Below are 15,990 nucleotides of genomic sequence, written 5' to 3' on the forward strand. Positions count from 1 at the left end.
TCAAATTTTACACAAATCTAATAGCTTCTCTGATGAGAATGTAAAAAAGACGCCTTTGCCAATTTTATTCAGAATCGTCAATATTAGTTGTGTCAAGTTGATTCACAATATTTCTCTTCATAATTTGATATAGAATACAAACGATAAATCGCTTTTTGAATTCCGTACACACAAGTCATTTTTATAGGGTTCCAAAAAACCACCGTAAGTCAAAAGTTGGGGTTGGCGAATTTTTGGGGCTAATCATTTTTTTCGGGTTCCTTTTATCAAAAATGGTTTCTAGTACATAAAATATTACATTCTACTGATAATAATATGTTTAGATACACTTTTTAAATAATTTATTATATTTCATAGAGATTTTCTCTTAGAATAGAGGTAGAAATTTTCAGTTTTTTTCTCCAAATTTCCACTGTGTGCATGAGATAATAATTAATTCGAATTAACAATCCCAATTGTTTCAACCATTTATTTATTTTTTTTTAAATGTAAGATGGCGTTTTTGCTTGAATAAATAATTTGAAAACATTAGAAAAAGAGTGTAAAAACTTTATTTCAAAAAGTGAAATACTAATTAAAGAATGATCCTTTTTGATGTTAATTTATTATTGGTTTATTATTCAAAAAAATAGGAAAGCTTGACATTTTAGAAAAAAATTCAATTTTCTTGCATTATTCTGAGAGAATATTGTTATAAATAATAATAAATTGTTTAAACTACTATTTTCGTTAACTTTAATCATTTACTCACTCTGAATTAAAGGTAAAAAACTGGGACAGAACCGCGAATTTTCTGCTTCTATTCTAAGAGAAAATTACTATAAACTATAATAAATTGTTAAAAAATCGATCTAAACATATAATTATCTGTGAAATGTGATATTTTATGGACAACAAATAATTTTTAGTACAAGGAACCAAAAAAAAAAATAGCGCTAAATACTCGCTAAATCAAATTTTTCACTTATGGGGGTGAAATTTAAAAAGTAATCCGTCATTCTTATTATGTGGACCACCTAATGGTGAAAAAATGTTTTTTTATGCATATTTTTTGTTAAAATTCTGTATTCGTTCATCTGCAGATGAACATGATATACTTTAAAAGATGGGACTGATCTCAGCGAAATACAATCTGATCCTTCGGATCCTGCGCCTGTGAAAAAGCTGTTCGTCATTTGGAAGAAATATAATTTTTTGTAAAAAAAAGAATTTAGAATCAAAAGAAATTAAAAAAAAAGTATATTGCAGATAATGAAACTTTGCTTTGGTTTAAAACATTATTATACTGAGTTAAAGCCATTTTTTTTTGTTAAATAAAATTACAATTTAAAGTAATTGAATAGCGAAAATGTGATATGTATATTTAAGCGTTAAAAAAATTAATAATGTTAAAGAGCCCTAATTTTAAAATAGCTATAATATTTTTGGATATTTATTCTATTTTGATAAACTGCATTTACTACAAAATAAACTAATATTTCTATAAAGTATACTGGGTCAAACTTTTCGAAGCGTATATGCACATATTACATACTTCGTTTCAACTATGGACGATATGAAATACCATTCATTCTATGCATTCATGGCATGATAGTTGATTATGATTCATACGTCCATGGTTTCAACAGTAGTTCTGCAGTTTCTCACGGGATACACATGGATTACAGTGGCGTAGCCACTAGGCACTAGCCACACACCCGTCAGCAAGGAAGAAGGGGACAAACACCAACGCAAAGCGTGGCAACGCCCTACGATTTTCATTATAAAAAGGACAAGTCTTCATTAATTAATTTAGCGAGTGTTCATCATTTTTACTACAAAAATGTCGACCGAAAAAATTGAATATCACAGAGCTTCAAGTAAGTTTCTTGAATTTGAGAAATATCTTAAGTTCCTTCTCAAGTTAACCTAAATTTTTGTTTTCAATTATGTTTTTGTCAAATATAATTATAGATGCAGTGGTTTTTGGAGGAATAGTTACATTCTTAGCAGGACTTCTACTAGTTATGTCCTTTTCTAGGTAAATTTGTCTTCCTTTTAGAAAATACGTTCATTTAATTCTGTTGTCGCAACGTTGAAATTTATTACAAATTACTTGATTTCAGCCCATACTGGATAGAATCTTATCACGATTCGTTTAGTAATTTTAAACACAGTGGATTATGGGAATTCTGTTTCGAAAATTTCCGATTTCCCAACTATCAATTTGATAAGGTGTTTGATGGATGCAATCACATATTTTCTCAAGAATATTATGTGCTCCGAGAATGGCTAGTACCTGCATGGCTCATGGTAGTACAAACGTGCGTGACGCTTTCTTTACTCCTCTCGTTCTTTGGACAAATGTTAATAGGAATGGTCATGATTCGATATCCTCTGAGATTTGTTTTGCGATACGAGTGGTTACTCTCTGGCACTGCATGCGTATGCGACATTATTTGTGGTAAGTGACTTGCTTCAATTTTAGGGAGCTTGGATTTGAGAGATTATTCAGAAAAATTATATAATTGTATAAATGCTAAAGTAATTTCTTTATCATTTTTCAACAAATGCGTTTTTAAAACCGCAGTGTTTCATTTTTCAAACAAAAACTTGCTTAATGACAAAATCCAGTTGAAGTTTGCCAAATATTTCAAATTTCTCGCAGTTGAATCACAACAAAAAACAATTTCACCTTAGTTGAAACCTCATTTAAATAAACTTCAAAATATAAATATTTTGAGCATTTTTTAAAATTGCTATTTTATTAAAAAATGTTCAGAATCAACGCGGAATTTTCAAAGCGATTAAATTGAATTCATCTACGAAAATGAAAAAAATCTTCAAAGTGACGAATTTCAAATTATATCAGCTAAAAAATTAAAAAGGCTCCAATTATGAAAAATCTGGTGAAAAATGTACCGTATTTTGTCAGTTTTAATTAATTAATACAATATTAATAATTATTCTTATATAAAAGTTTCAAGGCTGTTGAATAAGTATGATTTCATTCAATTCCATTGTAAATAGTAGAATTTGAGTTTTTCTCAATTTTATAATTCACATGAATTTGACATTTTTCTGCAGCTTTGCACTTTAAAAATCAAATTTCGAAATTTGAGAAAAAGTAACCTAATAAATTGATGTGCCAACAAATTTCTGAAAACGTTAATAAGGATTATAGTTACGCACAACCATTTCTTTAAATTTAAACGACCTCTGGTGAATTGAAATTGGATGCTCCAATCAATGTTTTTTACTGCAAAAATTATATATTTATCATTTTACAATACTTCTTATTAAATATATTATACTTTAGAGGTGTTAAAAAAAAAAGAATTCCAAATCTTGCATTTTTGTTTTTTATTTGTATCTTTTGCATGAAAAATAAAACACGTGGAAGGTCACAATGTCAAAGATGCGGGCCATTAAAATTAGTGTTTGTTCATACGATTTTTCAAAATCATATTTAAAGCGACAGGAGAAGAAAATTGTTCTAAAGAATCGTGAATCATCTATTACACTTACTGAGAGATCTTTAATGTACGTTTAATTTATTTTTATGATATTCAAAATACAATTTATATAAACGAATTTTTCAAAATAGTAATTTCACATCCTGGTATCGTATATAAAATGTTTCACCGCGTATGTATGTCCCGAAATAAGTATAACTAAAATTTTTTTATTGTAAATCGATGTTGTTGATATGATGTTTGTGTTCTTTCGTCTGAGTTGTTTATATATTTTCATCAAAAAATAAACACTATCCAATCTATAACTAAATTTCTAACTAAATTTCTGTGAAAACAGATAAATTTGCATTTTTACCTAAAAGGAACGAAGACATCGAATTCAAGAAAAATCACTAGGTGCATGTCATTGTCTAGATATCTAGTACTTGTTTGCATTCTGCTTTTCACGGATTGTTTTTTTTTTGTACAAGAAGTTTTCTACTACACAATTTTCAATTTAGAACTACACACTCTAAAATCAGAAATGCACAAAGCGTGTTGGCCAAGGTAGTTCAAAACACGTTCTTCGAACTATAGGGCAAGTCCCCCCCCCCCCCCAGTGTCCATTTCTGGAGGAAATAAATCCATATTTTTTATTTTTTAACATTCAAATATTGACACGTGCACCGGGCACTTCAAAATCACATTGAATCAACATGGGAAATGTAATATTTGGTCATATTAATATATTTAATTAATTAATTTAATATTAATTTCATATTAATAAAAGGGTAGTAAATAAAAAAAACATTATTTAACTATTTGAAAAATTAATTATTGTTTTTTTTTTTACAAAATTTCTAAAAATGGAGTCACAGATATCCAATTTTTTCTCAAATTGGTATTCTATGCTACTTTTTGTTGAATAATTACAAAATTTTGATACATTTTTTCTAATTTATCTCGAATCTCTATTTGCTTGAACAATTTTTATTTGCTTAGACAGTTTTTTTCTATAACTTTCAAAAAATGAAATAAAATAGAATACATAAAATTATTTTTCTGAATATATAATGTATAGAAAAAATATATTAACAATTTTTTAGTTGTTGAAACAATTATTGTTCCAAAATATATTTAAAATCGTATTTTGTGGTCATTCACAATGACCAGCTATTACATTTCAATCAGAAAATACGATTATTTTTTACATTTTTTGGGAATAAGTAATTGTTTAAATAAGTTATATTGACTTAAACAATCAAACATTGTTAAAAAGTTATGGGAAATATTCAAGTTGTTCATTATCAATTATTTGTATGAAAGAGATGACAAAAATCGCTCAAAATTTACAATATTACGTAAAAATGTATTTTGTTATTTTTGGGTCATATGTGGGGTACTGCATGGGAGGTGAGGGTGGGTTAGAAATAAAAGTTATTAGTATGGTTTTATTTCGTAGACACTCCTCTTTAATCTCTGAAAAACTTGGCAGGTTTCTATGAAATGCTGGAGCATGAGTTCAAGTTTTTGAAAATCTAAAATTTCCATACGGTAATGAAATGGGCTTTTGAAGTGACCGTTAGCACGTGCGAATATTTGAATTTTGAAATACTCTTCCAATACTTTCTCTGCATATAATTTCATACTTACCTTCAGTACACTTGTAATTCGCAGTGATTTCTACGGTAGTTGAAAGTTATTACATATAAAATGTAATTCAATAATTTAAAAAATTATAAATAAATAATTTAATTTATTACTTTGAATAGAAAGAAATACTCAACAAATTATTTAAAAAGTATTTTTTTATCAATGAAAAGAACATATTAAACATTTCAAATCAATTACACTCATTTTTTTGCAACAAAAGTACTAAAAAAAAGTACTCAAAAGTAATTCAGACAATATATTCTTATAAACAATGAATTGCACACACTCACTTGGGACAAAACTGTCGAAATATGGCCGTAGTTCTACTTTACGGTACGCTCAGGTGCCTCTAAGCAGGAATAGTGCACTTTCCAAGGTCATATATCGTTACCTTTTTTTAACTTATGCTAAATTGACTCCACTTTTTTTAGGAATTTTGTCGTGGGACTTGTTGGAAACGAGGATAAAAAAAATTTTCCGTTTTTGGTCAAAAATGTCCCAAAAAATGGAATTTTTAAAATCTTGCAATTCCCAAACTAATAGGACTAAAAAACTTTTTTTCTATGTATGCAGATTTTTGTATACTCTATTTCATCCTCTGACATCATCAACGCAAACTAAATCTGACACGATTTATTTTGATAAACTAAACTTCACTTTTTTGCCCCTAAAAACAGGCAAACATGGTCAAATTTCAGGGGTCATAACTGATGACTTATTATAGCTAGAACATTGTTCTTTTGTTCTCTTTTATTCTCCTGTTGGGTATTTTGCTCTAAAATGCAATGGGAATCGTCCGTCCACGCAAACGTGATTTTTAGAGATGGTTTCAAACAAAAACCGGGTTCCCCCTTGTATTCGTGTTAGCATTTTTAATATATTAAATAGGACCCCTTTACAATTTGTTTTCTCAAAAAAAATTGTAAACACTATTTTTTCGGGAATTTCACTCTTTTTCGGACGTAATGCCTGGACTAAAAGAAGTTATTAACCTGAACATGAAAAAGTGAAAACTTCAGGCTTGGAGATCCACCAGAACTATAATTGAGCCAAATTTCAACCCCATCAAAAAAAATATATAATAATAATTTTAGGTTGGAACACATGGCGTACTCTGCCCCATATAAGGTGTACTTTGACAATTATTTATTCTAAATTATCATTTGATTCGCAAATAAATAAATAAACAGGTTTTGAGGTAAGATTGGGCTCTAATAAATCGTGAAAAATCAGCTAAAAAATAACCATTTCCGAGAAAAGCCTTATTTAAAAGAAAAGTTTGTTTTATTAAAAAAAAAAAAAAAAAAACGGAGCTGAGTTGAGAGTTGTATTCATATATTAAGTGAATTCAAACAAACGAAATCGGAAATTTGACATGCTGCACTGAGACCCTTCATTTAAAAAAATTTTTAAATTAAAGAGGTTACTAAGATGATCTTCTTGAAGCTGAGATGGAGAAAAGTGCATATTAAGTAACATTTTTCTTTAAAAATAAACTATAGTTTCTTTTAAAAAAACAAGCGTTTTACGAATATTTTCAGGTGTTCTGATGTTCTTGGCCATATTAGTATACGGATCAAGTTGTTGGAAACGAGAATGGATAATGTACCCGAATTATAACCACTTGTCTTGGTCTTATGCGCTGGCAGTTTTTTGCTCCTTCTTCCATGTAGTAGGTGCTTTCTTTTTATATCTGGATGCTCGCTCTGGTTACAAAGTACGTAAGGAATCTCGTAATTTAGTCATGCAAATGCAACCTAATCCCCAAAGTCATCATGGCTTACACCGTAGCGGATATATATAATTTATAAACATATTTTTGCAACCATGTAAATAGCAGCCGTATTTTTTCGAAAAATATGTTACTATTTTACCATATACTCATAATTTGAGATCTGAAGAGAATGTATGAAATACTTGCATATGATGTCTAATTTGAAGATTAGGAATAACTTAGTATTAAACGCACGTACAATGATATTCCGTCCAATTTTTATGAGTGTTTCGTTGCATATCATGTTTAAGAAATTAAGAAATTGTATCTGAAACTCGTCTCGATAACTTGCTTGTTATGTTGGACATTATTTTTTTATCGCGTGTGAAAATATTTATACATTTTGACCGTCCGCGAAGAAAGAGAACTAATGCGGAAGAAATAGATTTTTAGGATTTTATACCAATCTAAAGTTTTTTATTTGCTCTGTTATAATAAATAATACTATTCCTATATCGGAAAAATCTAAATTATTTTCAAACTACAAAGTGAGGTTTTATCATGGACTTCCTGGGTTAGACCGCCTTTTCAATCGCTCCTTCTTTAAAATTGAAGCTATCGCACATTAGGTTCCATTCCTCACGGAGGATCACATTGTTTAAATACACTTTAAAGTCAATTAAACATTGTATAATTAAAATAATGTACGAGACTCTTCAGTCGTATTAGTTTAACGTAAAGTGCACTTATTTTTAACTGTATTAGGTATTTAGGAATCATCAAAAATTCGAAATTACTGAAAAAAGTGTTATGTAACGTCAGTCCTTTACCGGAAGCACGATTTTGCATTAATTTTTAGTTTCAATACAGAATTAAAATGTGCTTCACAAAGTATTGCATGTTTTTAGATCTCATCCATATAACACTACTATTCTTGCAGATTTCTTCAACACATTTATGGATGATGAAATTTTTCGTCAACAGTTGATATGATCTGCATTAGCAATAAACTCATGTTATAAGAATTCCAAGTGAACAAAAAAATTAAGGATGTCCTAGAGACTTCTTCTAGACATCCCTAAGACGTCTTATGGAACATGTCTTTTAGGCATCCTAGGGATGCTCATAAGACGTCTAAAGTCAACACGAAATATGTCCCGAGAACGCCCTATGTCTTTAAGACGTATTTAGGACAGTGGCCGGCAAACTTTTTGCTTAGTTTTCAGGTATCGTCAGGCTCCACCCGACTTAATTGTTTCTACTACTTTTCGGTCTATATATGTACCTTAGTGTAAGTGAGCTTACTCCAGCAAGGGTCTTTTATCCACAGGCATGTGAAAGTACAGAAATTAAAAAAAATTTAATTTTTCAACTAGGGGTTTGAAAATAGCCTTATCAGCATCTACGAATTTTTCCGATTCCAATGATATATTACTTGCCTACAAAAGTTAAAAATTTGAAGGAGTTTATAATCAAGAAACATCAGATTGACAGTCAATTTAATACTAAATACTTCTCAAATTTTCAACCTTTATAGACAAATTACATGTATTTGGAATCGGAACTATACGTAGATTCCAAATATATTACTTTTAAGTCACTGATCGAAAAATTACGAATTTCTTAATGTCACCTTTTTGTCCCATTTTCTAACAAAGGACCCCTGAGGAAAGGGGTGGTCTGGCCAAGCTCGCAGGTACTGCCCTGAGAGTAGGTCACAGGGCAGCCAGGGCAGGCTACCCTGCCCAGGGTAAGAGCGTGCCGACCACTGATTTAGGACATACTTAGGACATTAGACGTCTTAGAGATGTTGATTGGACTGACATTGGATGTCTTAGGAACGTCCCAAGGACGTTCTTGGGATGTTTATGGTTTTTTGACCACTGGGTTATTTTATAAAATACCTTCTAGTATTTTAATTCCCATTTGAAGATCTTGAGATCTGTTAGATTGTTAAGAGTGAGAATTACGATGTAACAAACTCTGCAAATTAATTTTTTTACTGGTTTGAAAAAATTAATTTTTGTGTCTATAATCATGTATAATACTGCGTTAAGAGCATTATAATTTATGAGAATATAATGTCGAATAAAGTGACATTTAAATAAGGAATTAATAATATTATTAAATTTGATATTTATAAAGACAAAACTATCCTCATCGTTTTTTTTGTACACGTACTTGAAGAAAAAAATATATTTTATTTGTTGTAAACATCAGATGAATGATCCCGTTTTTATTAAATTTTCCCAACTGTTCCCATTAGCATTTCTCTATTAAATTGATCGTACATACCTGTTTTTCTATAATTTTCTGCGATATCGAGAACCGTTCGCATAGTTTCTATGGGTGGATTACCGTCGAGGACGATAAGATCCGCTTCTTGCAATTTGGAGTGATGTTTCTTTATCAAAGAACTGCTAATCTCTGAAAATATTTCCATTTCCCCAATTCCGAAGCAGCACTCGCCATTATTGTCCAGTATGGCGGTATATCTAAAAAATTTAAGGAATATGAGGGCATGTGATACTTCGTCGTGTGGTCAATCGGGTACAGTTCCCCCGGCTTTTTTCTACAAAAATAAAAATTTTTTAAACTGAATTCGGAGATGCTATAAATATCATAACGGACGTCCCCGGATTCTTTTTTGAGGGATAATAACAAAAAAATGTATTGTGCTTAATAAAAATATTTTATCCTGCCGATGAAAACGCACTGAAAAAGCAAAGAAAACGCACTGGTCAGTGCGTACTCAGTGCTATTTCTTCAGCACTACTTGTACCGCTAGTTTTCAATACCTGGATTCCCCTTCAAGTGTCAATTTAAATTTTTAAAAGGCTATTTTCACCCAATAAATCTAGTCTGTGAGGTCTTTGAAAAGGTTTTTTAGTAGTGTGCACTATAGTGTTACTGAAAATCAGTGTGCCTATACCAATGTGACTAGGCTACTAAGCAGACCAGCTGAAAGGGATTAACAATAAAAAATTTTAATTTGTAAAATTTTGAAATTAACTACGATAAGGTTAGAAATTCAGAATCTGCGGGTTTCACTTAAGTCAGATATCTAACTTTTTCTTTTCGACGTTGAAAATTGGAGTGAATATAACGTATCTCGTAAATGGAATGAGACGCCAAAAAAGAAAACATTTTTTAATTCAACTTCAAAGCAGTATATTAGTATACAAGTTATAATTATAAATATATGTAATGAGAAAATTCATAAATTAAACAAAAGTGTTAATAATTTGAAGAAAATTCTACAACGGGAGACGGTTTGGTTGTGGGGGCAGTATCCATTTCATCGCGGTGTACCTGCTCGTCTTACCCTCTCCACTCAACTTCTCCTCACGTCCCTGACTGAGCGAGATTGCTGTGCCGAGCTTTGCCAGCGGGGGCCCCTTTGTCCTAATGAGGCATAAAATGCCATACATAAAAATATTATAGTTTTGCAATCAGAAAATTAAAAATATATTCGGAATATATGTTTTTTGCGATTCCAATTGTATGTAACTTGCAATTAAAATATTGAAATCAGACTAAGTTATGGCAGATATTAGTTTGTTTTGACCCTGACTAGATAGCATTAAGGAATTTTTCGTAGAATAGTTGAAAATGCATTAGTTTATTTGGTAGAAAATTCGCCTTTTGACAATTTAATAGAATATACGGATTTTTACCCAACTGCGTAGAAGAATATTATACTTGAAACCAAGTACTTGAATTTTTAAACCTGAAAGACGAATCGTTAGCAAAAACAGTGCACAATATAAGTTATTTAGTATACACATACACATATAGACATACACAATAATTTTATAATATTAAAAATGATGGTCGATTCTTGGGCAATCGAACAGAACTAGGGTAAAAAAAATGATTTTGAAAAATAAGGGCCACACTAGTGTATTAAACACAAGGGCAATTGATTAAAAGGGAATTAAACTTCACTTTCTAGGGAATATAATTAAAATGAATATACTTATTATAGCAGATTATAATATGGAAAATATGAGAGCATTACTTCCGCCGGATGAATATTAAATTGTCAACAGGCGAATTTTCTACCAAATTAACTGATGCATTTTCAACTATTCTACGGAAAATTCCATAATGCTATCTAGTGAGGGTCAAAACAAACTAATACCTGCCATAACTTGTCAATAATTGAATTGCAAGTTACATATCGTTGGAATCGCAAAAAAACATAGATTCTGAATGTAATATTTTTAATTTGCTGATTGCAAAATTATAATATTTTTATGTATGGCAATTTATGCCTCATTAGGACAAAGCCCCCCTCCCCCGCCGGCAAAGCCCGGCACAGCAATCTCGCTCAGTCAGGGACGTGAGGAGAAGTCGAGTGGAGAGGGTAAGACGAGCAGGTACACTGCGATGAAATCGCCCGGTTGCGGCCAGGTACTGTAAATAACTCTGCCCGAGCGGTACGTGAGGAATACAATAGGAAACTTATATGACCATTCCTTTACTTCTCAGTGCGTTTTAGATGCTGAAAATCGGCACAAACAGCCACTGAAAAACGCACTGGCGGCCCAGTGCCGTTTGCCAGTGGGTTTTCAGTGCTTTTTTATCGGCAGGGATGCATGTACATTATTTTTTTAGTTTTTAGCCAAAAATATTGTGTGGTTTGGAAGTAACGCTCGGGAGAATTGTAACACACATAACCTCGAAATATACACACGCTGTTAGCAATATCAAAATTTGTTTGAAAAAAAAAACAAAAAAAAGTGTGCGGGGACCACGGAGTAATAATAAGGAAACCCATCTTCGTACATACGTTCTGACTGCGGTACCTGTACATTTATTGCGTTTAAACCCAATGCTCACAAGGAAGGAGACATGCGCACTGTGATTTGCTATCTCCTTTTCTCCCGCGAGAAGTGTGCGAGTGAGTCCCAGTGCTTGACAACCACACACATATTACCTAATATTATACTATCACATTATTCAATCTGCGGGAGAAAAGGAGATAGCAAATCGCAGTACGCAGGTCCCCTTCGCAGTGATCCCAGATTTGAAACGACGTTCACTCCAATGCTAACACAGGTCTTGTCCGTGTGAAATATAGTAGGCGACGCAGTGCATGACAGGGTTGCGCGAGCAACCCATTTCTCCTCTTCTGAATTTGAAAACTCGAAGGTGCACGATTGCTGATCGGAACACTTCGGCGGTTCTATTTATATCTCTATCTGCTAACTGCTTTAAAATAAAATCAAGAGATTGGGATTTTAATATTTCCAGATTTTGATGCTGGCGATTCTCATGATTTGAATACTTCGCGCGCCTCTTGATATGCGTATATTTTGAGGTTACGTTATTTCAAGTATAAAATATAAATGATATAAATATCTACACACACACACACATATACATATTATTAATGATAATATTATAATTCTGTTGCATTATAATAGTCTTATTTATATCTTGATCCGCATTTGAAAGAAATTGAAGAAATTAGCGATTTTGGAATTCATCTCGTTTGGATAAAAACTCCATTATTTGGTTGAAAAATAAATTAGTTTGTTGAAAGTGTAACTACTTTGTTAAAAAAAGTCCTTATTTCTATCAAAAGTTAAACTACTTATTTAAAATGTATTTTTTTCCCTTGAAAGTTCATATCTTTGGTTGAAAATGAATTTTTGAAACTGAAAATTTAACAAATTAAACTATTTTGTTCAAAGTTCAACTCTGATTGAAAACTAATATTTTTCGCTTAAAAAATTCAATTTTTTGTAGATAATTCGTCTTTTTGACTTTAAAATTAAATAATTTCGTTGAAAATTAATGTATTTTGTTTAAAATTGGTCTGTTTTGTAGAGCTATAATTTTCTTGGTCGAAAGTTCACATTTTCCCTTGAAAATTTAACAATTTTGTTGAAAATTCGTTTTTTTCTTGTTCAATTCAATTTTTTATCACAATTTTTATCTGGAATTTGAACTATTCTATTTTTGGTTGAAATTTTATCCTGTACATTGTATTAGTTAAAACACGAATTATTTGTTAGAAAATTAATTAATTTATTTTCGATTATGATTTTTTTTTAATTGAAAGAATTTTTAAATGAATTTTTTAAATTGAATTTAAGGTATTAAAAATGGAAAAATAATTGATTTTACAAGATGATTCTAAATCCGTTGAAAATTAAGGAATTAATAGATATTAGCTTTTAAAATTATTTTCAATGATGACTCCAAATATTATTTCAGTCTAACAAAATTTTATTTTTAACCTATGGAATAGTTCAATTTCCACATAAAAGCGATTAATTTTTAATCAATTCTAGAATACTTACATTTTCAGATGAAGAAAAATAATTTTTTAAAGAAAAAATGAATTTTCAACAAAGTTGTTAAAATGTAAATCAATAAGATGAATTTTTGACCAAGAAAATTAATCATCTACAAAAATGGAAAAATTGTAACAAAATACATGAATTTTCAACGAAATTTTTTCATTTTGAAGTCAAAAAGATGAATTATCTACAAAAAGTTGAATTTTTCCAGCGAAACATATGAGTTTTCAATCAAAAAGTTAACTTTCAACCAAATAGTTAAATTTTCAACCATAAATGTAAAACGTTGTTAAAAAAAGCGTATGTTTTTTTGCAAAGTAGTTCAACTCTTAGTGAAATAATCGTCTTTTAAACCCAAGAAGATGTACAGTTGATATTTCAACCAAACAATTGCATTTTTGACCAAAAATGATACATTTTCAACCAAAAATATTAAATTTCTACCAAACAAGGTCAATTTCCCACAAAATACGTGAACTTTCAACGAAATTATTTAATTTCAAAGTCAAGCAGAGTATTATCTACAAAAAAGCTGAATTTTTAACCCCAAAATATGATTTTCCAACCAAAATTTTAGTTTTCGACCAAATAGTTTAACTTTCTATCAAATTGTTGACTTTTAACGCCCAAGATATGCATTTTTTACAAAACAGTACAATTTTTAACAAAAAAGTTAATTTGAAGGCAAATAGTTAAATTTTCAACAATAATTATGAATCCTTAATAAGAAAAAATTAATTTTTTTACCAATCAGTTCAATTTTAAGTGAATAATCGAATTTTCCACCCAAAAATTATGATTTTAATTTTTAACAATATAGTTGCATTTACAACAAAACGACGTTGCAGCCAAAAAATATTTACAGTTGACATTTCAACATAAAATTTTAATTTTTAATCAAAACGTATAAATTTTCAATAAAAAATTTAATTTATACATAGAAAGACGAATTTTTAACAAAATACATGATTTTTTTAACCAAAAATGGTATAGATTAATTGTCAGTTTCAAACATGTATTTTTACAACACATAAAACATATTTTCATCAGAATAGTTATTAAGTCAAAAAATAAATAGATTTTAACAAATTAGTGGAACTTTTGATTGAAAATTGGCTTTTTTTACAAAATAGTCACATTTACAACAAAATAATTAAGTTTTCGACCAAATCGAACCAATATATTTATTTATATATACGGCTCAAAATTGTTGTTTTTCTTTCCTTACATAACCTTCCTTCCTATTTAGTAATTTAAGTTTTACACGTTTGTAGTATATCAATGGATCAATTGCCGGGTCTCTACTCTACTTGGATAATTTTTTGACAATACATGTAAAAATTTATGTACTCACAACATTGCCAAAACTTTTTTTCCCGCGAAATTCGTAAAACACATTTCGAAGTTTTATTTCTTTTTTCCTAACAGGTGTAATTAACATTTTTTAAATTCTAATTTCACAGTAATAATAGTTACATGATACAAATTTTTAAAACTTAACGAATTCCCAAAAAATTATATATTTTAATAAAGATTTTTCCTTATATTTTACAAACTAAATAATTACTACGTCTGTTTAAGAAAACGACAAGGCAAGTTGTGAAGAAATTATCCACATATATTTTTGAAGTGCTTTCTTTTAAATTATTGATATACATATTTATAGATAGGTGACACGGATAGATTTATAATACAAATATTTACCTCTGTTTTTAGTTTAAACAATATCACACACCAAAGAAAAACTTGGACAATTTTTTGATAATTCACGTTATCATTTTATCAGTTATTAAAATTCAAATATTCACAACATTAATTTTTTCTTATTAAGGATTCATAATTATAGTTGAAAATTTAACTATTTGCCTTCAAATTAACTTTTTTGTTAAAATTTTTACTGTTTTGTCAAAAATGCATATTTTAGGCGTTCAAAGTCAACAATTTGATAGAAAGTTAAACTATTTGGTCGAAAACTAAAATTTTGGTTGGAAAATCATATTTTTGGGTTAAAAATTTAGCTTTTTTGTAGAAAATACTCTTTTTGACTTTGAAATTAAATAATTTCGTTGAAAGTTCATGTATTTTGTTGGAAATTGACCTTGTTTGGTAGAAATTTAATGTTTTTGGTTGAAAATGTATCATTTTTGGTCGAAAATGCAGTTGTTTTTTTGAAATATCAACTGTACATCTTCTTGGGTTTAAAAGTCAATTATTTCACTAAGAGTTGAACTACTTTGCAGAAAAATACGCTTTTTTTAACAACGTTTTATAATTATGGTTGAAAATTTAACTATTTGGTTGAAAGTTTAACTCTTTGATTGAAAACTCATATTTTTCGCTTAAAAAATTCAACTTTTTGTAGATAATTCATCTTTTTGACTTCAAAATGAAATAATTTCATTGAAAATTCATGTATGTTGTTTAAAATTTTTCTTTTTTTGTAGATGATTAATTTTCTTGGTCAAAAATTCATCTTATTGATTTACATTTTAACAACTTTGTTGAAAATTCATTTTTTCTTTTAAAAATTATTTTTCTTTATCTGAAAATGTAAGTATTCTAGAATTGATTAAAAATTAATCGCTTTTATGTGGAAATTGAACTATTCCATTTTTGGTTGAAACTTTATACTTTACATTGTATTAGTTAAAACACCAATTATTTGATAGAAAATTAATTCATTATGTTAAAAAGTAAACTTTTGGGTTGAAAATTGATATATTTTGTTTATTAGATTTTTTCCTAGCAATAAAAAAATTGCAAAATAAAAAAATTGCCTTAAGGGCATGCGACACAGTGGGATTCCTACATTACCAACCTCTTTTTTCCATTGAACAAAATTTTTTTGTGAACCATAGAACTTTTTTGGTAAATG

At 29.4% G+C, this 15,990-nt stretch overlaps 2 protein-coding genes across 5 annotated transcripts in view; one reads left to right on the plus strand and one right to left on the minus strand.

Moving 5' to 3' along the window:
• The window catches only part of LOC117183132 (pseudouridine-metabolizing bifunctional protein C1861.05), a 442,705-nt gene that overhangs the window by 160,660 nt on the left and 266,055 nt on the right, over window positions 1-15,990 (minus strand). For all 4 annotated transcript variants that reach the window (XM_033376331.1, XM_033376330.1, XM_033376332.1 and 1 more), the window contains one exon: window positions 9,097-9,296. In XM_033376331.1, the coding sequence (XP_033232222.1) occupies window positions 9,097-9,296 (200 nt within the window). The remainder of the gene's footprint in view (window positions 1-9,096; window positions 9,297-15,990) is intronic.
• LOC117183135 lies at window positions 1,642-8,082 on the plus strand. The gene is made up of 4 exons (XM_033376335.1): window positions 1,642-1,859; window positions 1,954-2,020; window positions 2,106-2,443; window positions 6,629-8,082. The coding sequence occupies exons 1-4, from the start codon at window positions 1,823-1,825 to the stop codon at window positions 6,889-6,891; spliced, it is 705 nt and encodes a 234-aa protein (XP_033232226.1). The 5' UTR covers window positions 1,642-1,822; the 3' UTR covers window positions 6,892-8,082.

This window comes from Belonocnema kinseyi, chromosome 2 (assembly GCF_010883055.1).
Source record: "Belonocnema kinseyi isolate 2016_QV_RU_SX_M_011 chromosome 2, B_treatae_v1, whole genome shotgun sequence".
Taxonomy (NCBI): domain Eukaryota; kingdom Metazoa; phylum Arthropoda; class Insecta; order Hymenoptera; family Cynipidae; genus Belonocnema; species Belonocnema kinseyi.